Source organism: Marmota marmota, unplaced genomic scaffold (assembly GCF_001458135.2).
Source record: "Marmota marmota marmota unplaced genomic scaffold, marMar, whole genome shotgun sequence".
Taxonomy (NCBI): Eukaryota; Metazoa; Chordata; class Mammalia; order Rodentia; family Sciuridae; genus Marmota; species Marmota marmota.
Window position 1 is genome coordinate 1,822,362 of NW_026000136.1, and position 21,888 is coordinate 1,844,249.

At 54.8% G+C, this 21,888-nt stretch overlaps 2 protein-coding genes across 3 annotated transcripts in view; one reads left to right on the forward strand and one right to left on the reverse strand.

Annotated features, from left to right (window-relative positions):
* Baiap2l1 (BAR/IMD domain containing adaptor protein 2 like 1) overlaps nucleotides 1-11,503 on the forward strand; it is an 87,061-nt gene extending 75,558 nt beyond the window's left edge. For both annotated transcript variants that reach the window (XM_048785238.1, XM_015501985.2), the window contains 3 exons: nucleotides 736-916; nucleotides 10,696-10,733; nucleotides 11,156-11,503. In XM_048785238.1, coding sequence (XP_048641195.1) covers nucleotides 736-916; nucleotides 10,696-10,733; nucleotides 11,156-11,231 — 295 coding nt within the window. In that variant the 3' untranslated portion in view covers nucleotides 11,232-11,503. The remainder of the gene's footprint in view (nucleotides 1-735; nucleotides 917-10,695; nucleotides 10,734-11,155) is intronic.
* Nucleotides 11,504-13,053: 1,550 nt separating this feature from the next.
* Bri3 (brain protein I3) lies at nucleotides 13,054-21,384 on the reverse strand (the record flags this gene model as incomplete). The annotated part of the gene is made up of 2 exons (XM_015501986.2): nucleotides 13,054-13,441; nucleotides 21,263-21,384. Coding segments are annotated over 2 exons (255 nt in total), but the record flags the coding sequence as incomplete, so codon positions are not given.
* Nucleotides 21,385-21,888: the final 504 nt, after the last annotated feature.

A 21,888-nucleotide genomic window follows, 5' to 3' on the forward strand; every position in this document is an offset into this window, starting at 1 on the left:
AAAAAAGAAAATGTCCAAGGATACAGAGAAGTGCAGAACCCAGACCCAGAAAGGGCTCTTTGATTTAAGAATGGATTTTTGTGTGTGTATTAGGCAGTTCTAGTTGGCTGTCCCTTGGCCCCCACAAATGACAAGTTCAATTGAGCTGGTCCTCCTCCCCTACACTGCCTCTTAGTGTTCCTTGTCTCAGAGAAACCATCACAGCACCCCCCCCAGCCCCCGGCTGTGCAGGTCGACCCTTAACACCATGGTCCTGGGTCCTCCCCCAGCAGGTTCTTGTGACACCATCTGGGTATGCGCGTCCCTAGCAGAAGAGCCAGAAGGCCACCTGCCAACAACAGAAACTATCGTCTTAAGATGTTAAAATTCTGAGTGTCAACATTTTTTATCTTGGTCACCTGCTGCTTGCTGAGGGTCTGGCTGTTCTGGTTGATGTCCTTAAATGACTCAAGAGTCAACCCCAAATTAAATTGTTTTCCTCTCTTTTTTTTTTTTTCAGTTTCACTATAAATCTTTTTTTTTAATCTCTCTCCTTTTTTCATGTCTTTTAAAAAAATGTTTTTTGAATAGACCTTTATAATCCAGGAAAAACACCGAGTGCCTTATGCAGATGCATAGAGTGTGTGCCACCTTCCCCCCCTCTTCCCTTTTGGCTTAGTGGTCCTGGTCGGGGGTGCTGGGGTCGGGCAGGGTGGAGGACCTTCTCTGACTTTGCTCTGTGGTCTTGGCCTCAAGCCCTGCCCCGGTGAGGAGCGTCAGCACGGTGGACCTGACTGAGAAGAGCAGCGTGGTCATCCCGCCCCCCGACTACCTGGAGTGCGTGTCCGCGGGAGCCGCTGCCGGTGGGAGAGCCGATGCTGCGCAGAGCACGTCCACCTTCAGAGCGCTGGCGTCCAAACCAGAGGCCACGTCTCCTGTGAGTGCACTTGACTTCCCTCCCGGTCACCTGGCTCTGCCCTGGCAGAGGGTGGGCTCCTGGCCAGGTGGGCTGGGGGCGTCTTCTCCCCCCGACTCCGGTCATCTTCCTGAAGCCCCATCACAACAGCCTTCCTGTGTCCCTGACGGTTTCCACGTCCTAGTGGCTGGGTCTTTTAGGGCTTTCGGGAAACCTTGCCTCTGGTGGCAGCTGCAGTCCTCTAGTGGCAGCTGTGTCCCCTTCCTCCGCCTTTCCTTCCCCTCTGCATTGTGTTCACCCCTGTGATGTCATCTTAGACCAGCCCTGGGAAGAACAGCCAAGGCATGGGTTCCCGGCGTCATGGCTCTTTTGACAGCTGCAGGCGAAGGGAGAGCATCTGTGGCACACCAGGCGCTGGTGCGGGCTCTGGGGACAGCAATGAGCGACGAGGCCCTGGCACCCTCGGAGCCCAGTCCTGGTGTAGGAAGCAGAGCGTAAAACTAAACCAGCGGATCCAGAATGAAAGAACTAAGGCCAGGCGAGGAGGTGGCAGAGCAGGTGACAACCTAGGTGGACGGGACAGGTTAAGTGTGCTGAGTGACCTCAGCACCCTGGGAGGGAGGTCTGAGGGAAGGAGGGGTGCTCTGGGTGTGGACAGTGTGGAGCTGGCTGGGGGGCCAGGCCTCTGGGCCTCGTAGCAAAAGCAGTCCCCCAGCAGCCCCTGCATGGGGAGCAGCCCTCCAACCTGAAGGACATGGAGCATCTACAGCCACGGGCTTCTCTGAGGTGACATTTAGGTTGACAGTGACAAGGATCCAGCTGTGCAGGGCTTGAGATTCTTATGAGACGAGCAGGAAGCTTTAAATCCCTGGGCGCCATGTTTCCGAGAGAGCAGAGAACGTGGCGCTGGGTCAGGGCACTGCTGGTCCCCAGGGTTTCCTCTCCAGCACAGATCAGAAGGGATGGAGAGGGGGCTGAGAGGCCAGACAAGCCAGGCAGGGAGGAGGCCTGGGCAGGGGTGTACCCAGGGGTCCCTGGCCCTCTCCGCTCAGAGCAAGGGAAGGTGGCAGCTGCTGGCCAGGCCAGGCGAGGGGGCAAGTTTGACGGGAAGCTGTGGAGCAGGGCACAGGGCAGCAGTCAGAGGGTCAGGCTGCTTGTCCTGGGGAGCCCAGGCTGTGTCATGCTGGCTGTGTCCACATGGCGTCCTCTGCGGTGTCCTCCTCTCTGCATTCCTGGTCACGGGTAGTGAGGGAGGCCTCAGGCCTGGCCGGACCTGCACCATGGCTTGTTCATGGTCCTGTCTGCATATCCTATGGCCTCTCTCTGGGCTGGTGGTTGCTGACAGTCACCAGGCCCCACTGCTGCATCAAGGTCATGTGATACCTCTTATGGCAAAAGAATTTTGTCCCAAAATGATGCTCTGGGATTACGAATGAAGACACTGACGTCCATCTCGCCCTTGTTGCCGTTGTACTGAGGCTGGACCCGGGGCACTCTCCCACTGAGCTTCGTCCCTCGTCCTTTTCACTCTTTATTCCGAGACAAGGTTTTGCCAAGTTGCTGAGGCTGGCCTTGAACTTGAGATCCTCCTGCCTAAGTAGCAGGGTTACTGGCATCACTGGTCTGCCTGTTGTCGAACCTTCGGTGGCTGCCCGGGGAGGCACTGGGGAGGGCGGGTGGCCTGAGGCTGGCAGACACCACCCCTCCATTCCACCCGCTCCTCGTACAGAAGGAGAGCTGTCATAGTCAGCATTTGCATCACTGTGACCAAAAGACCGGCAAGAACAACATAGAGGAGGCAGAGTTTGTTTGGGGTGGGTCCTTGGTCCACAGACAGCTGTCCCCATTGCTCTGGGCCCAAGGTGAGGCAGAACATCATGGCAGAAAGGCGTGGTGGATTAAAGCAGTTTAGGATATGGCCACCAGGAAGCAGAGAGAGAATTCTACTCACCAGGGACAAAACAAGTCCCAAAGGCACGCCCCTGGTGACTACCTCCTCCAGCAACGCCCAGTTTATCCCCATCAGGGATCATCAGTTACAGCTCTTATAGCCCCCGGCCTCGCACTGTGGGCGTCTGGGGAACACATCCTGTCTAAACCCCAACAAGCAACAAGCACAGAGTCTTCTCCCAGGGACCCGCCCTGGAGAGTGGGAGTGGGGTGCATGAGGGGGGGCAAGACACACGGAAGCCACTGGCGCTTTCCCACCTGAGCTCTTGGGGCGTGGGGGATAGCTGACCCCTCCACTTAAGGGGCTCCTGGTGAGTCATGCCCCGCAGAGCTGCTTATCCAGAACCCCTCCCCACACAGTCCATCCCCATGACCTGGGGTCCTGTTTCTGTTTCACATGCTAAGAAGGCCTTCTGTGTCATTTTAGTAGCCATTGATTTTGGGTTTCACTTAAGAACACTTACAAGTTTCCAATGTCTAGAAAAACTGCCTGCCTTACGTGGTTCTAATGGTGATTTCAGTTGTCATTACTTGGCAAGTCTTAGAATGTTGGTTAACTCTCACTACCCCTGAAACCTTCCTGGGAAGCCTGGTTAGCCCCTCAGACAGGTAAGGAGTTGGTACCTGCAGCAAAGTCGTGTGGATGACTGATGGCAGCTGATGGCAGCTGACATTCCTCTGGCAGAAGCCCTCCCACCAACCTGACCTCCCTGTAAACACTGTCAAGTGGTAGGTGAGGCCCGTGTGGGAGGAATCTCTGTGGATTAGGGTGAGACCTTCACATAAGCATTCAGCCATTCTGCATTTGCAGACCAGCTTGTGGTCCAGGTCTGTGCACAGACAGGACGAAGACCAAGCTGGGGGTGGAGCCCAGGGGGCAGGTGGAGCCGAGAGTGCAGGACTGGGCCCTGGAGGCATGGGGGTGGACATCTAAGAGGAAAGCATCTGAGCCGAGCTCTAAAGGCTGAGATTTAGCAAACACACAACCTAGCTGTAGTGGCATCTGGCTATGACTTGTGGGGGACAAGCAGCATGGGGACCAACAGGAACGTGGTGGGGTGGACAGGTCAGGCCTAAAGCCTGATGAGCCAGGCGGCCTGAACTGCATTGGGTCCTGGGTCCAGCCTTTCAGTTGGCTGTGAGGCTGGGTGGTCATTCCCCTCCAATGACATGGGAATGGTGACAAGGGCTTCTCCAGAACTGGTGACTGACTGGTGTAGACCACATGAGGCAAGCCATTGTTCTGTCTTTGCCCTCAGCAGGTCTGATTTGCTCATATTTACATATTTTGGAGCCATTTTTTGAAAACTTATGTAATTTGAGCTCTAGATCTTTAACATGCCAATCTTTTTTTTTGGGGGGGGGAGGTGGCAGGGAGTACCAGAGATTGAACTCAAGGACACTTGACCACCGACTCTCATCCCCAGCCCTATTTTGTATTTTATTTAGAGACAGGGTCTCACTGAGTTACTTAGGGCCTCACCATTGCTGAGGCTGGCTTTGAACTCAAGATCCTCCTGCCTCAGCCTCCTGAGCTGATTACAGGCGTCTGGCAACATGCCAATCTTAAAAATAGGAAAAACATTCTTTAAATGCTAGAAAAAAAGATGGGACCATTTTGAAGATTCTGAATTCTTAAGTAAGGGCCTATAGGTTACGATCTTATGCATTAATTCCCAAATGAAAGACTTTTGAGACAGAAATACACCAAAATCTACATTTGTTTTCTAAGTGTAAAGCAATTGATAAATGTTAGTTCTAAAGTTCATCCTGTTTCTGCCTCCAGAAACAGTTTGTCAGTTTGATTATTTTGTAGCAGAGCTTTAAACAAAATATTCACTAGAAATCCATGTTTTAATGTAGTAGTCAAACGTCATCGTCTGCTAGATGCATTAAACATCCACCAGATTAGGTTCCCTTTTTAAACCCACATGCAAGTCATAGCTCCAGGTTTTTGTTAAAGAGCAAAGTTCAAGTTTGGGCAGTGGCTCCTTCATAAAAACTTAACCATCTAATTAATCGTTACACTCATACCTATGGTGCTTCTATTAAAATAACATTTGCTGCTTGTAAAAAATCACCTAAGGTTCTGGGATTTTTTTGGTAATATCATTGAGGAAACTAGAAAAATATTTTTAAATTTTTGATTATGTTTTCACTTCTAGGATACCTACTATTAACATTTTATCGCATTCCCTCAAGAGAGAGATAGACAGATAGACGGACAGCTTTCCTAACTTCCACCTGTCTGCACCAGCCACACAGCGGAGCCGGGGCCCCAGCGGAGCTGCCCTGTGGTCAGCCAGGCCCCTGACACCCAGGGGTGAAATACAGAAAGGGGAAGCACAGAAACATGACAGGCAGTTCTGAGGTCCCACAGCTCGTTGGGAAATAAGCTGTGAACAGGCATCATCCTTTCACATCAGAACATGCTCACTGATGGACACCTGCCACTCTCACCTGTGGCTAGTCACTGAGGTCCTGAGGAGTTGCTTTGCCGTTCCTCTGACCTAGAGGATAGTGGAAAATACCAAGTAGGGAAAGTCACAAGAAAACAGTAATTGGCTTTTAAAAATCAAAGGGCCACCAGGCCTGAGCGCCTCCCAAGCAGGTGCTGTCAGCCGCCACTTCAAGGGCCACCCAGCTGTGCTGCTTGAGGACATCCACTTTTCCTTCTCTCTGAAACAAACGAGGAAGAGGGCAGCAACCCCCAAGTAGGTAGTGCGTCACAGGTGCACGCACGGTTAAATGGTCGCCTTACGTTCCTATCACAGAATTGACGTTTTTGAAGTAGTATTTCAAGATCTCATGTTTTTCTTTTCTTTTTTGGTACCAGAGATTGAACTCAGGGCCACTCAATCACTGAGCCACATCCCCAGCCCTATTTTGTATTTTATTTAGAGACCAGTCTCCCTGAATTGCTTAGCGCCTTGAAGTTGCTGAGGCTGGCTTTGAACTCACGACCCTCCTGCCTCGGCCTCCCAAGCCGCTGGGATGACAGGCTGTGCCACCACGCCCAGATGAAAAGAAGGGAAATTACCCCCGGCATATGTGGCCTCTCCTAACGTCGTTTTTCAACTGGATGGGCCACTACATATTCTTTGCTGCCAAGTGGTTCAAACCAGGAGTCCTAGGGCCACAGCCCTGGGAGGCCAGGGACCCTGACTCCAGGCAGGAGTGGCCGCTTGCCACAGGCCTCCTGGTGTTGGCCGCCTCTCCCGGAGCAACAGGAAGTGCTGTGTCTAGTACTCTGTGTGGCCGGGGAGAGCTGCAGTAGGTGACACTGGAGAATTTAGGCATCAGGCGGAAATGTTCTGGAACTGTCCTGCTCAGTGCAGCAGCTGAGCAGCCTTAAACAGTGCAGGGCACTTAGGAAGTTGGATTGACTGTTTTGTCCATATATGGCCAGTGGCCACCCTGCCAGACAGCCAGGTTCCAATCGCGCAAACTACAGCAGTGTTCAAGATTGACCCACAGTGGGACGCTCTGTGGGACGCTTAAGATGGCAGCCCGCCATGCCTGGCAGCCATGGGGACCCAGTCAAGTTCTGACACCCAAATGGTTTAGCTTTCTTTCCTTAACAAAATATTTAAGCCAGTTGTTGACGTGGGGAACTAGGTGCTGCTCAGGCCAGACTCAGGGACCCATGAGAGCTGGCAAAGCCACCTCTGTGCTTAAACAGGGTTTCCCGGGCCCCCGTCTTCAGCTATGGTCACTTGCACACAAAGGTTTGGTGTTTCTAACATCAGCGTTCTTGGGCTTAAGGACACCCACACATGATACTGGCGCCCTTCTGCCCCGTGATGTCGCCTCTGAAAAGATCTCAGAAAAGCCGAGAAGGGCTTCACCCCAAGTGGCTCAGGGGAGCGGCCATGTGGACCAAGCTCAGGGCTCAGCGTGGGCCATTGTTCCCTAAGTCACCTGAGAGACATCCTTGCAAACATGATTAAAAGCTCGGCTGTCTCAAGCCCAGAGCCACATTTCAAAGTGCACGTTTGCCATGGCGGAGCCCCTGGTGCAGGCCGGGGGGTGCTTTGGTTGGCCCCCCACTGGGCACCTTGATTCAGAAAAGGTCCCAGGACTCGGAGCCATTGGCTTCTCCCTGTTTGGCCTCAGTGTTCCCATTTTAAGAATAAAGGGTTGAACTAGATCAGAGGGAGCTGGGAGACAGTGGCAGCCCTAGGGGACGGCATGAATTGCCAGCGCTGAGGACAAGTGTTGGAGGCCTTGTGGCAAGTGACTGGCTTCCAACTGCTTAGGAAGGAAGTGTTGTTCTGTTTCACTGAGTGGACGTCCTGAGGCCAGCGTCCTCGCCGTCCCATCACCGCCTGGCCTGCCACAGTGAGGCCCACTCACTGTCCTCGGCTGGACCTGGCTCACCCTGGCTGGGCCTCAAGGCTCCTCTGTGCCGGCAGCTGGGGAAGGAACTGTTCTGGTGGTCTGAGGTGACAGGGACCTTCCTGTAAGCGGGGATCAAGTGATCCCCTCAAGGCACATAGCCCTGTGGTAGACACCCCCACAAAAACCTGTACAGGAGGGAAGGGTGAAGTAAAGTGGACAGCAGCTGCTGCTCGGTCAGCAGTGTCCTGTGCAAGGCGTTGGGGATTTCTGGGTTCTCCTGTCCTGCCCTGCGGCCCCCACCTGTTGGTTCTCTGGTTCTCCAGTTTCAAAGCCGTCACTGCCCTTACCCTTCCACTCTCCTGATGGCCTACTGTGGGCACCTGGGTTCAGCCTGGATCACCTCCTGTCCTGTCCACTGTGCTCTGGGACAAGCACCATGCTGGCTGCCGAAGAGGACCGAGGAGGAAGTGCAGCAGGCCCACTGTGCCCCAGGGCCCCAGAGATGACTTGTTCTTGGGCCAGCTGGAAAAGGAGGCTGCACTGGGGAGCACTCAGTCCTGGCTACCAAGGGCGTGTGCTGGCCGAGCTGGGCGGGGTGCTGGGAGATGGCGGTCCCTACAGAGGGCCCTGATACTCGGCACCAAAAGTACAGTCTCGGCACTCACTGGACTAGAAGAAATCCGGGCTCGTGGAGAGCTCCCCTGACCCAGCATCCCAGCAGTCACTGGGATCTTTGGTACTGGGGTTGAACCCAGGGGCCCTTTACCACTGAACCACATCCCCAGCTCTTTTTATTTTTTGAGACAGGGTCTCACTAAGTTGTTGAGGCTGGCTTTGAATCTGCAATCCTCCTGCCTCAGCCTTCTAGTGGTGTGCACTACCACACTCAGAAAAAACCCCAAGTGTTAAAGGGGAAATTGGTCTGAAAATGACTGACACAGGTGCACCTGGACTGACAGCACTGTAAACTGAGGACACGCCTCGCCTACAGACATCCCAGCTGAGTAGCAGCACAGGGCACACAGTGTCAGGTGTCCCCCCTGTGATTGTGGGGCTGACAGGAGCCACGGCTCGAGACCTTACCCAGGGCCACTAGAGACTGCGCCACACATATTGCTGGCCCAGGTGAAGATCCACAAAGTTCAAAGTACGGTTTCTACTGAACACACACTGCTTTCACACCAGCAGGAACGTGGAAATCAAGTCAAGACACTATATTCAGGGCTGCATCTAGGCTTGTTTTTTTAAAGTAAACATTTTATTAAAGAATACCACATACTGAAAAGTGCACAACACATTTCTAGAAAGTGACTCTATATCCAGCAGCAGCTCAAGAAACAAGGTTCCCTGTCCCCAGGGCCCCACCACCACCCATGCACGCCCCATGCAGTTCCCATCCCTCCCACAAGGCCAGAATCCCAGTGTCCTGGCACTGAGTGGCCTGCTGGGGACAGAATTGCCTGGGTGTGTTCAGCATGGGCTGTTAGCACCGGCTGCCCGCAGCACCTTGGTGGCCGTGTGCCCTGCTGGTCCATGCCAGTGCCGGGGTATGCCCAAGGAGACACAGGCACAGCACCAGGATCTGCCCCAACACCTGAGAGGTTCTGGTCTGTTTTCCCTCTTCCTCACGGCAGTCCTTGCCTCATGCCACGTTACTCTTGAAGATTTGCCAGGATTCCTTCAGGCAAGGTGGGTAAGCACCCAGACTGATGCCAGGGCTCATTAAAATACCAGTGAACTTGCTTTAAGATTCAGTTGGGCCTTGAGGCTCCAGGCAAGCGCAGGCCTCTGCTGGAGCACAGCTACTGGTGGGGGCTCCCAGGTAGAGGAAGCTTCTGGCTCCGGTTCCAGTGGGCAGAGCGCCTGCGCCCCCAGGTGGCAGCACAGGGAGGGAACAGTGCTCTGCCCCAAGGCTAGAAAGTGCCTTCCAGTGAGAGGCAGGGCCCAGGGCTGGGCCTGCTGGTGTGAGCGGTGCTTGGCATGGTGTGAGGAGTGGCTCTGGCCAGACACAGTGCCCTTCTGACCTCTGGGTCTACAGGAAGCTCCCTTCCTGCACAGGGGCTGTCACCGCGGGCTTCCTGCTCCGGGCAGTGCGTCACTCCAGCGCTTTGAGAAGGCAATCAACAGGCACGGTGGGGCACACTTGTAATCCCAGCAACTCAGGAGGTGAAGGCAGGCTGATCCAAGTTCAAGGCCAGCCTCAGTTATTTACCAAGACCCTATCTCAAAAATAGTATTAAAAAGGGCTCAGAATGTGGCACAGTGTGAAGTATTCCTGGGTTCACTCCCCAGTACAAAAACCAACATATTAGGAATGACACCAGAAATGACCTACCGAGGCCTGTCGGGGAAGCCCGGCTCCCCTGGAGAAGTCACTTTTGCAGCCACTTCAAGGTCCTATTGGGATTTGCTCAGCAGGGCAGTGGCTGTGCTTCTGTGAGGAACAGCAGACGTTGCAGCTGCCCTGGCCTAGGGCTCTGAGGCTGTGGTCACACCTGGGACCCAGCCGTCTTGGGCCCAGCATTTGGAAGACACCTTCCAGCAGGAGCCTGGCCCTAGCCTTCACCCTCAAGGCTGGCGCTGGGAAGTGAGAAGAGCATTCCAAGTCTCCATGTGCCAAGACAACCCGGAGCCTGGGAAGCTTTCTGGGGACTTCAAGGCAGTCGGGCCTGGCTCTCTTGGCCAGACGGCTTTTCGCTGCCCTCTGCTGGGTGTCCATGTGCAGCAGCGGCAATTTCTCCAGAGAACAGCAAGAACTAATGAGGGGGAAAGGTGCACACACACACCTGGCCCCAGTCAGCACTGCACAGCAGTGCCCATGAGAACCTCAGCGGCCTCCCTGGGACTCCAGAGGCACAGCCCTGGAGGGGCAGTGGGAGGGCTCAGCGCTGCAGGGCTTGGGCAGTTCCTGGTGTTAACGTTTGCATTGGTGCCATCTTCTCTCCCTCCCGTTTTGGGACTTCCTGTCTGTAAGACCACTGGCCCCAGTAATCGGCCTCAGCCTCCCAGTCAGCAAGGTTCGGTTTTTACCTTCTACTTTTTCAGGTCTTCATTCAGTATTTAGTTCCCAAAAAAGCCCACCACCATCAGGACGGCTCTGCCAGAGCCGAGTCTGCCTCTCCCCTGAGCGGCGCTGGCCTGCACACAGGTGTTTCCTGGTGGCTCGGCTGCTCAGTTAATTTGCTCAGGACTGAGTGTCCGTGTTTAGGACATGGTCGTCACAGGCTGGCCTGTGTGGGCGCCTCAGCCACACTCTTGAGGCAGCTGTTTGGTCCATGTTCTGACACTAGTGAGGGGCCCTCCTGGCCATAGGACATTGTCACATCTCACCCTTCTTCTTTCCAATGAATTCAGACACCGAGGTGATCTCACAGACAGACCACAGGGTACTTTTAAAACAAGGAACCTTAAATAGTCCTTACGCTTTCCGGTTCTTTATCTGCAGGTCTTATTAAAAATGTCCCAATTTCATGAGCCTTTCATGAACTTCCTCTTTATCTTTCCTACAGAGTGATGCAAACGGGACCGCAAAGCCGCCCTTTCTCAGGTATGTGTGACTCCTGGAGCAGCTCTTCTGAGCTAGTGCTGCCCTTGCCTGGGGGAGTGGGCAGCACCCCAGCCCAGGAGGCCCAGCCTGAGAGGGCCATCATCCCCGCCTGCTTTGCCCTTCCCGGCATCAGGCCTAGAGGGACTGAGCACTTGTGCCCTGTCCAGCTCCTGTTCCGGGTGGTTCCCACACGCAGCCCCCCTCCCAGCACAGGACCACAGAGGTGTAAAGCTTTGGAGTGTCCCCAGTGGGTCACATGGAAAGGACTGCAGACTTTCACAGAAACATCATTCGAGGCTTGTACACATGGGGAAGGTGGGGAGCGCCACAACCCAGAGCAAGAACAGGGTTAGCAACTCATTTTAAATGGAATTCCTGTCCTGGAACAGTTTGTCTATAGTTTCCCCCTCCCTCCTCTACAGTGGAGAAAATCCCTTTGCTACTGTGAAACTCCGACCAACAGTGACAAATGATCGATCAGCACCGATCATTCGATGAAGATGCCCATTCGATGAAGATGCCACAGATCCTCCTGGTCCCTCTGATGTCGAGTTCTCACCTGCACAACAATAGGTCTATACTGACAAGTGCTGGGACTGTCGTAGGCTTCACCCAAGGGGGCCTGATTTCCAATGTATCCTACTTGAGCAAATCAATGCATTTTCTCAATTTAGTTAGCATAGTTGGGTTTACACATTTCTGTCTTTAAGATAAGTGAATAATAGTTTAGTGACCAGCTCAATCATTTGAAGTATTTTTTCCTATTCTGTTTAAAAAAAAAAAAAAAAAGCAAATTTGGTTCCAATCCTTACTACATCTTTAATATTCTGATTTTTAATAATAACTGCCAGAATAAGGGATAGTCTATGCTTTCATGGTTGGCTTCTGCACCTAAATGCGAATGAGACCATGGTTTTATTTTACAAAGCACGTGCTCTTAAATAGCATTATAACATTTATCTAAAGAAAATATTGTATAAAGTTTGCATCTTAGCATGCAAATCATAATTTTAAGCAATATAAATTATGAAAACATCATATTAAAGGTAATAATTTTTTTAACTTACAAATTTTGAACTTGTGGTTAAACATAGAGCTCCCCAGAGATGTGGAGGACTCCTGGCCTCCCTCGGAGTTGCAAAGTGCAGACACAGCTCACCTGCCCTCTGCACAGCCACACTGGGCACTAATGAAACCGTCCATAAGAACTACTGAGTTCAGTGTTGGCATCACAGCTGGATTCACAGTGGGCCACCCAGGTCGTCCTCACCGTGGGCTGGCGCAACATGTGACTCCAAGGGCCTTCTCCCTAAGCAGGGTGACCAAAGCTGCATCCACTTAACAAACCTCTTCCTAGGGGGCCTCCTCGAGGCCAAGTTCCTCTGCAGGTGGCACTTGTTCCAGCCCACCACTGTCAAGCACTCAGCTTCAGGCCTTCTAGGACCAAATTCTGGTCAGGTCTCTCTGCACACTGCCCCAGGCCAGGGGCTATGGCTTGACCCTGCTCCGAAGGATCTGGGTCTGGTCAGTGAAGACTAGAGGGGGGCAGGAGGCGGCTTATAGTGGCTACTTTGATCTCAGCATATATAAATCATTGTTCTGTAAGTCAGAAGTTGGTCAAGGTCAGGTGGAGGTGAACCAGTGCATGTGAGACTCCCGGCTCCTTCCAGCTGGCAGAACAATGTCTCAGGCTCTCCTGGGAGACGCACAGGCACCCCCCAAGAAGGGCTGCTGCAGCATGACTAGCTAACACCCTCCCAGGACAAGGTCTGGGTTACATCATGAGCAGGTGTCACGTGGCACTGTCTTTAAGGTGCCCCAGCTTGGAAAGAAAGCAAATTTTTAAAATCTATTAAGTGGCCCACTGCTGCTCCTACCATTTCAGAAGCACAGGGTTAAGGGAGTCCACTGTCTTCAGCAGAGAACGAGTGAGGCCCATGGTTTGGAAATGGGGGGTCCACACCCTAGACTTCATAGCTCCCCATTTGGGAGTTTTCTTAAGCTTTGTGACTCTGGTGTAGTAAGGGACCCCCCCCCCCGCCCCCAAGGTCATTCATTAGTTGCAATGTGCAGCCCCTACAGCCTGGAACCAGTGCAGCTATTCCTTGCCCCGAGTCGGGAAGGTGCCCGAGGTGCGTGCTCTGTAATTGTTGGGGGTCTTGTGTTTAATGTTGAATAAAGAGTCTGAAATACCCATTCCTGCGCCATCATCAGTGCCAATGAGAAGACGGCCACTCACGGGCTCTGCATGTGTAGTTTCCCCCAAGGAGACTTCCCATGGGCGGCAAGCGCAACGCCAAACACGCAGGACCCGCTGAACAATGGTATGAATCATTTATTTAAAACAGTATTTCTCACCTTTCTCAAATCGAAGACTGCAAAAAATAAAAGCAGTGCTTTCTTGAGTTGTCATTAACCTTGGGAGCAGCCTTCCACATTCTGCCAAGCTGGCACATGCCAATCTATCCCACCTCACTTTACAAAACAGTCCTGAAGCTTAATCAAATAAAACTATTATACACGACATTTACATTAGAAAAGAGCTGGATGTAGGAAAGCCAGGTGTGTTGTTCCCTTAGGTAAAGGTTGCTCCACAGTTGGGACATCTTCGCTTCTTCAAGGCAAAACAGCAGATGAACCCAAAGGGAAACAAGATGATGGCCAGGAAGATGCCCAGGAAGGTGAAGCAGTCCTCCAGGACCCCGACTCTGTGGAGAGAGGGGGCGAGCGGTTAGGACCCCAGCCCTCCCTGCCTGGGCTGCACACAGGGCAGCTGGGACCCACAGCAGAGCTGCCTGGAAAGGCGGCCCGTCCCCAGGGTCCCCCAGCAGCAGCCTCAGCTGAGGGCACAGAGCAGTTGCTCGAGACAGGGCTGCTGACACCAGCTTCACGGCCACACCCTGGCATCTTTTACACCCCCTAAAGGGCAACTGTCCCTAAAAAGTGATGAAGTCTACCTACAGTGTGCATGGCGGAGGGTACCAAGACACTGGGGACACCGCCCTGGTCCTATGCCAGTGAGCACAAGTTCATTGACCTGAGTCTTCCCACAGTCCTGGCAGGTGGGAAACAGGCTTATGCTCAGCACTTGGGTCTCCCTCTAGAAAGTGCTGGACCCAGGGCTGAAGTGATAAGTGTCACTAGCACTCCCCTCCAGGCCTCAGAGGTGCTGCCCCCTATCCCAGGACTGTGGCCCGGAACTCAAGCACTGACCTGGGTCACAAGAAACTACAGAAAGGACAGAAGGACTGGGGTTGGAGAGGGGGGGAGCAGGGACCTGCTGGCAAGGGTTGCTTTCCTTTGTAAAGCTGAGGGGAAAAATGTCACCATGGCCCTAGAGGATCCCACTCCCCACCCCTATCCTAGCTCCTCTTCTAGCTGCCCACCCTCCACACACACACACACCCCCCTGCCCACAGTGGCCTGGAAGCAACCGTAGTTCTCCTGCCCCCTGGCGGAAAGGAGGAAGGGCACAGCTTCAACCAAGGTGTGAAGGTGGCAGAACTGAGGGCTCTCACCAACTCAGGCCACAGCAGCAGCCAACAGAGGCAGGGACCCAGGGACCAGTACCTGCTTCTCTGGGGCACATGAAAAAACAAACCGGAATATCCCAAAAGTCTGTTTTTTTGCTTAAAAAAGATGTTAAACTCAGTGCCCACCTCCCTCCAACCCACACAAGGGGCATGAACAGTGAGTCCCAAGAGCACTTTCCACCACACCTGGCTCCAGGTGGCTCTGCAGAGAAGGGAAGGTAGGACTCTGGTCTCTCCCCTCCAGGGGGTTCCAGCGTCCACTGGCTCACAGGCTGAGTGCCCTGGGTCAAGACTCCTGGGGAGCTGGGCCTAGTGGCACACACCTGTCTGTAATCCCAGAAGCTCAGGAGGCTGAGGCAGGAGGTTTGCAACTTCAAAACCAGTCTCAGCAACTTAGCAAGACCCTAAGAAATTTAGTGAGACCCTGTCTCTAAATACATAAAAATGGCTCAGAATATGTCTCAGTGCTTAAGCGCCCCTGGGTCAATCCCCCCAAAAACAGACACCTGGGGAGCTCTGTTCCAGCTCTGCTTCCCTGACTCCCAAGAGCTGGCCCTTTCTGCATCAAGATGGTGGGCCAGGGTGGAGCACGGAGAAGCCCTGCTCTGAGGCCACACAAATCAGGTCTGAGTTGATGATGGCAAAGTTACCACTGGTATGACTCCTCTGTGTAACACAAGGTCATTAGGTCACCACACTTGGGCCTACCCTTGGTCCCCTGCCTCCAGTCCAAGGAGGGTACCCACTCCCAGTGTGCTACACACAGCATGCCCCGACCTAGGGCCCTGGCTAACCAGGGGTTGGGCAGGGCAACCCAGATGAATAGCACCTGAGGCCACGCTGGTGTCCTCAGCCACCAGCTGCCCCCGACACAGATGGATGGGACAGGGCCCGGGGCTTAGGACCTCTACCCTGGCTGAGGGGGGCCAGGTGGCTCCAGACCACTGGGAGCTTCTGGCTGCACGGCCCTCCCCACCCCGTTCTTCCCACACCTGCAGGTGAAACCCTGGGGACACTGGTTTGCATGTTTCAATTAGAAAATGTCCCATGAAAAAAGCAGAGGGCAGGAGAGGGCCAGGTGAGTCAACTTCCAAAGAAGCCAGTCCCTCTGAAGGGGTCCCAGGGAGCCAGGTCCAGCACCTCTCCAGGCTGTGAGGAAACCAGGAGCCTGTGGGGACCACCGAGACCTAAAGACAGGGACCAGCTGAGTGCCTGCCGGGCTTGTTCCCATAAGGATCAAAAAGGCAGAGCGAGGAGAGCGCTAGACTCTGCTCACGGGCTGCGGAGGAGCTGCACCCAGGAGGGCAGCAGGTGGCACAGGGCATCCTGGCTGCAGGCGTGAGGGGCTGGGGTGGGCTCCTGGTATTGGCCTGCGTCTCATCCCCACAGACCATCCCAACTGCCGCCTGCTGCTGTCCTCGAGGTTCAGCACTACTCAAGGGCACAGCCCCACCCAACATCCTGATTCTCTCTCCAGACTCCAAAGCCTTGGCCACATTACAGAAGCTGGAGGGAGCCCAGGAAAGGTGGTCACTCCCGGGCTCTCCCTGCCACCAACTCACAGTACCACCTGATGCTACGATTCCCACCAGTGGCCAGGCGAGCTTTCTGGGCCCAGCTCAACACCCAGCACCTCATTTTCTCAGTCCCTGGAGGGGCACTTAGAACTTACAAAGTAACAGAATTGTGGCCTACACTGGCCAGCCTGGCCCTTAGCCTCCAGGCACTAGGGCAGCTCATCCTCAGTGCCCAAATTCATGGGTTTCCTGTTCAAACCCACTGCTTCCTTGAGCCAGAGCTCAGGGCTGGGCAGCTTATGCCACCCTCCACTGACCTGGGTCACAAGAGCCAGGCCTGATGCTAGAAGTGCCCAGCAGCACCCACCCTCGTAGCTTCCCACACTCCCGCTGCCCAGGCCTGCCTGTTCCATCTACCTTCATCCCATTGCCAGAGAGGGCCAAGGCTACCTGCGCTCTGGGAAGAGTGAGGATGCACCCCTCAGGCCCATCCATGTGGGATTATCACCCACAAGACTCAGGTATCTACCAGCAAAGAGTCTGTAACCCAGGACCCAAGAATGCTCGTCTCCTGACAACCTGCACCCATGGTCTGACCTGGCTTCAATGGGCCCAAGGGATGGAGAGGACACCAGCCCACAGCCTGCTTCAGAAAGCTGCTGCCCTGAGCCTGGGCTCAACCTGAGGCCCCCACGCCCTCCACCCCAAGATGCCACTCGCTTACCTGCAACCCCAAATGCCAAAAAGCTGGGAAAGTGCAACTTTCCCCAAGTTTATAGCAAACTCACTGGAAGCGACATGACCTGAGCTCCTGTGTGGCTATTCAGAGTTTTAATTTCTCCTACTTAATGTAAGATTCTCATCTTGCCATAGAAATAGTAATGTTTTAACTACAGTACTGCCCCAAACCTCAAAAAGTGTTGGCATGGTTTAGATTTTTAAAACCCAACAACTTCTGATTTAAAAAGCATGACCCAGCTTCGGCACACAAGACCGCCTGTGTGGAGACCAGCCCCTCCTGCCAGCCTGGCCCTGGTGGCCTCGCGCTCTGTCTCTCCAGACCCAAAGGCCCACGCTGCCGGAGCAAGTTTCAACTCCCTCAACTGGCTCAGAGTCCAAACCCGCAGTCCTTCCAGCTGCACTGGCAGGTCCCTCCCCCGTCCTTGCACACAGGTCATGTGGGGGTCGGAGGATTATGGAAGCTGGAGACACTAGGGAACTGACTAACACTGAGAACGCTGCTTTACCCCCACTTGAGCCTCTCAGAACAAGTGGCCACTAGAACCTGCTGATGTCAGCCGGAGCTGGGCCCTGGGGGGTTCCAGATGAACTCCGCCTCACCAGGACAGAAATGGGCAGAAGACACTGGAAAGAGCAAGCTCTGAGCTGCCCAAGGACAGGTACCCAGTCAGAATTGTCCCTACCCCTCACATGTCCTCACATCACAGAACTCCATAGGTGTCATCACCACCCCACCTGACAAGCCAACCCGGAGCCACCTGCAAGGCCACATAGCTGGGAGTGCGGTGACAGGAAATGCAGATGGGCTCCCCAGTCATGGTCCTGCCCAAAATGCCCCAGCCTGCACAGGGCACTCAGGAGCCTTCCCAGTTCATCCCCAGTCATTTTCTCCTAAGCTCAAGGCACAATCCAGCCCCAAAAGCAACCCAGCTCACTCGCCCCTGAAGGACAGCCTCCTCAAGAAAAAGAACACGTAAGCCCACCACAGTGGTGCACCCCAGTAATCCCAGTGGCTCAGAGACTGGGGCAGAAGGATCGCAAGTTCAAAGCCAGCCCCAGCAATTTAGCCAGGCCCTAAGCAACTTAGCAAGGCTCCATCTTAAAGTAAAAAATTTAAAAAAGGCCTGGGGATGTGGCTCAGTGGTTAAGCACCCCTGGGTTCAATCCCTGATACCAAAAAAAGAAAAAAGAAAAGGAACACAGAGGGCTTCTTCCCTGGGCCACAAACCTGCAGCCAAGGCTCAGGACCAACCTGCCTCTGGCTGTCCCAAGGTCTCCAACCTGAAGGCCCCCTGAGCATTAGGTTCACTAGGACCTGCAGGCCACGCAGGGCAGTTCTCACCAAGCCCAGCTGCCAGGCCCAGCCTCGGGCCTCCCCAGTAGAAGAAAGCAGACCTGGGCAGGGCAGCATCCAGCGGGCTTCCCAGAACACCAGTCTGTCCCACCAGCCACCACTTCAAGGTGCCCACACTACCACGGCTGGGGGACTTGGACCGAGCAGAGACTAGGCAGCCAGGGAGGCAGCCCAGGCATCCTGTCATCAGGCACCTTGGCCAGCATGCAGGCCAGGGCACAAGCTCCTGCCATCATGCACAGTGCCCCCACCTCAGGCCAGGACCACCCGAGGCCAGGGACAGCCCCTACCACAGCTCAGGCTGTCACCTCCCTGACCAGTTCCCCACCACAGGCCCTTGGCCACCCACCATCACCTGATGCCCAAGGCTCAGCCACTCCTTTTCCCCTCCAGACTCCATAGTCAACCAGAAGAAAGACTGTCTCTGCCCCCAAGGGCTCCACACGGACCACCCAGTGCCACATCCAGGGCCTGTGGGCAGTGTCTGACCAGGGTACCTGTACTTTCTCTTGGCTTCCAGGACCCCACTTCTGTGAATTTCCTCCTGCCTCCCTGGTCACCCCCAAAGCCAAATACTGAATGGCAAAGACTCAACCGGTGCTCCTGGGCAGCTTCACACACGTTCTGCCTGCAGCCTGTGCTCCCAGGGTACCTGGGCCAGCACACGGTGGCCCAAAGAGGCTGCAGAGACCCACAGTGCTGCCATCCTGCCCTATATCTAGGGACAGCCTAGGGCAGGGGAGAACCGAGCTTCAGAGGCCTAGCACCAGCATGGACACCCCTGGCCAAGGCAGTTTCAGCAGGCCTCGGCAGGGCAGGGTACAGGAGGTGGCTTGGAGGAAGTAGGCACAAGACTCACTCAGCTGCTGGGGGTGAAGAAAACACTGCTTGTACACGGCTAAAAAGGGAAAATGGAGTCAGGCTGCTCAACAGCGGCTCAGACAGGATGGCAAAGTGACAAGCGACATAGGCCTCTTATGCCAAGCCTCGCTCAGAGGGAATCACAGACGTGTGACTTGGGCAAATTCCTGCCAAGCCACCAGGGAGGGCAGGGACAGAGCCTGGCAGGCCTGATGTGGAAAGAGAGGAAGTGTGGTCACATGAGAAGTATCCTGTCTCGGTCCTAAGATGCCAGACAGGGGCAGACTCGACTCTTTTGGGAGGAACATCTCTGTTCTCTGTCCCTATGCACAAGTGGCCCTAGATCACACACCCTCTCCCCAAATCAAGAGGCTGCCTTCTCCCAGGCTGGCCATGTGGCTACCCACTCCCCTGTTCACCTAGGATTCCTGCCTGAGAGCAGGGGGCCCCTCACCCAGTGAGGCTGCTGCCACCGTGGCAAGAATAGCCTCGGATACCAGCAGCAGTAAGGACAGCACGTCTCCAGGTGTACAGGTTCCAAGGGCGCAAAGGGCCTTTACTGTCAGACATCAGGCATGCTCAGCCCCGACAGAAGGGCCCAGGAGGATCAAGGAGCACTCTGGTTCCAACTTTAGGGATCTGGTACCCATAACCTTATCCTCGGAGCATAGAGGAAACCACCAGCTCCCATGAAGGCAGCCCCCCTCCAGACCTTCCCCAGAGTGCACAGCCAGTGTTCCAGACCTGCAAAAGCCACAGCCTCCAAAATGACACAAGTCACCTCCTAGAGAAAGGGAAATACCAGGGAAAGTGCTCCCCATGCCAGGAGCTGACTAGGCACCCCACATTCCTGGGAACTTCATGGCCACCCTGCCATGCGCTGGCCTCCCCTCCAAGTTCAGGGGCTCGAGCCAGAGAAGCCTCCAAACCATCTCGTCAAACACCAACATATCCCAGGATTGGGAAGCGACCAGCTGCATTGGGCCCTTTGTTCCAGGGACCTTCCTGCTTCTCCCTCTTGTCAACCAGCCTAAAAACCTCACCTCAGATCACTTGATGTCTGCTCTCTGAAAAAAAAAAAAATGGCGGGGGGGTGGGGGGGGTGGCTTGGAATCCAGGAGTTAGTTGACTGAGTGGGGACAGAGGGCCTTGCACACAGCAGCACTCTGAGCACCCAAGATGAACCTCAAAGCCAGAGATTCTCCTTCTCCCACCAATTATCCAGAGGAATTTCCCAATGACTTTCTGTACAGGGGACCAAGTCCTGACCTCCTCACTCATTGGCACAGGCCCAGCTCCCAAGCCATGCCCCCTCTTCTCCACCAAGCCCACCCCATGTGCTTCAAAACCAATCACTGGCATCCCCAGGTGCAGCACCTGCAGACAGCTGCACTGGGAGACAACCAGTCCCCTCGATCCCACTTCTCCCAAGGCCCATGTGTCAGCGGGAAAATGACCACCAGGGTGTCAGAACGCACACACCCAGCTTGGGTTTGTACTGGGGTTCCTGGGTGGGCAGACAGCCTCCCAAGGCTCTCGCTAGCCCACAGCCCCCTTTACCAGGCACATGGTCAGCTCCCAGGTTCCAGTGTCTCTCCCCTCAACCCACAATGCCCTCCTCATTGCACAGTTGCCCCCAGGGCTGTGAAATCATTAACTTCCCTATGGCTGGCTCCACACTGGGCCTTACCAAGACACTTTTGAAAAAAAAAAAAAAAACAGGGTTTCTTAATTCCATCTCAGAGACTTCAACTTCCTCCTCTCAGAGGCAGGCTGAAACCTTGCTCCCCAACTCTGCCCCAACTTCCTGAACTGAGTACTCCCAAATGCCAAGGGTAGGGATCAAGTCTTATTTGCATTTGAATCCTCAAAACCTGCGCGCGCACACACACACACACACACACACACATGCACGCACATGCGCCCACGCACACGGCCCAGCTGTACCTCAGACCCTATAAAAAGTCCTTAGAAAGTTTCTGTCAGGCTTCAGGTTTGAGGATATGAGAAAACCACTCCTGCACGGAACAAAGAACCACGGATTTCCTCCCAGACTAGCCAGTGGCCAAGAGTTGTTAAGCCCCGCTCCGGGGCTCTGCATTCACTGACCCTCACAGCTGTGGCTCCCCTGGTCACTTGGACTCCCATCTCCCTAAACATAAAGGCCAACTGACTCAAGTCGTGGCAAAACGAATCAGCCTTCTTAAAGAATCAACTGCACTGCAAACTTTCTAAAAAACCCGTTGCAGGTCCAACACCAGCGAGGAAAAGCTATCAGTCCCATTTTGCATGCCACTCATTCGGAGGTACAATGCCCCCCAAAAGCACACGACTCCCCAGCAAAGGGAGCCCACGCCCTTTGCCCTCTTGCGCGCCGTGGGCCAGCGATTCCACCTCTCCCACACTGCAGTCAGGCGGTCCAGCGGCCTCTCCCAAAGCAGGGCTCACCCCAGCTCGCCGCCCCCCACTGCCTCTGCAAGGTCCCGGCACGTGAGATCTCAGCCTCCCGGGGCCAGGACTTACCTGCAGACCGGGCAGCCTCCTACCACGACGATGGAGTTGGCAGGGTACCGGGTGACCGTTCGACTCTGGATGTTGTAGACCCGGGGGTGGTGGGTGGGGATCCCTGTTGGCGGGGGTGCACATCAGAGGGGGTGGCCCGACTCCGTCCTCCCCCCGACCGACCCCTGGTCCTGGCCCGCCTGGCCAGGCCGCTGCCCCGANCACCCCCAGCAGCTGAGTGAGTCTTGTGCCTACTTCCTCCAAGCCACCTCCTGTACCCTGCCCTGCCGAGGCGACCTCCTACGGGTGACCACCCACGGAGTGGGGGCGAGGCCCCAGACGGTCCCCGGGTGTGCCCGCCACCCACAGAGCCAGGGCTGCAGGGCACCGAGGACTGGCTCCCGCGGGAACGCCCGCTCCGCGCTTGGCTGCTCAGCTGAGGCGCATTCCTCCCTCTGCTTTTTTTGACAAATTAGGTCGTAGCCAGGGTTGGTGGCACTTATTACAATAATTCCGCCATCTCGGGCAAACCCTAACTACCGGGCACCTGCTGTGCGTCCTCAGGTTTCCCACTTAACTACCCTGCGAGTTGCCTGTAGTGGCCCCGAGGTTACGACGCGGGACTGAGACTCGCGAGGGCGCGGGGG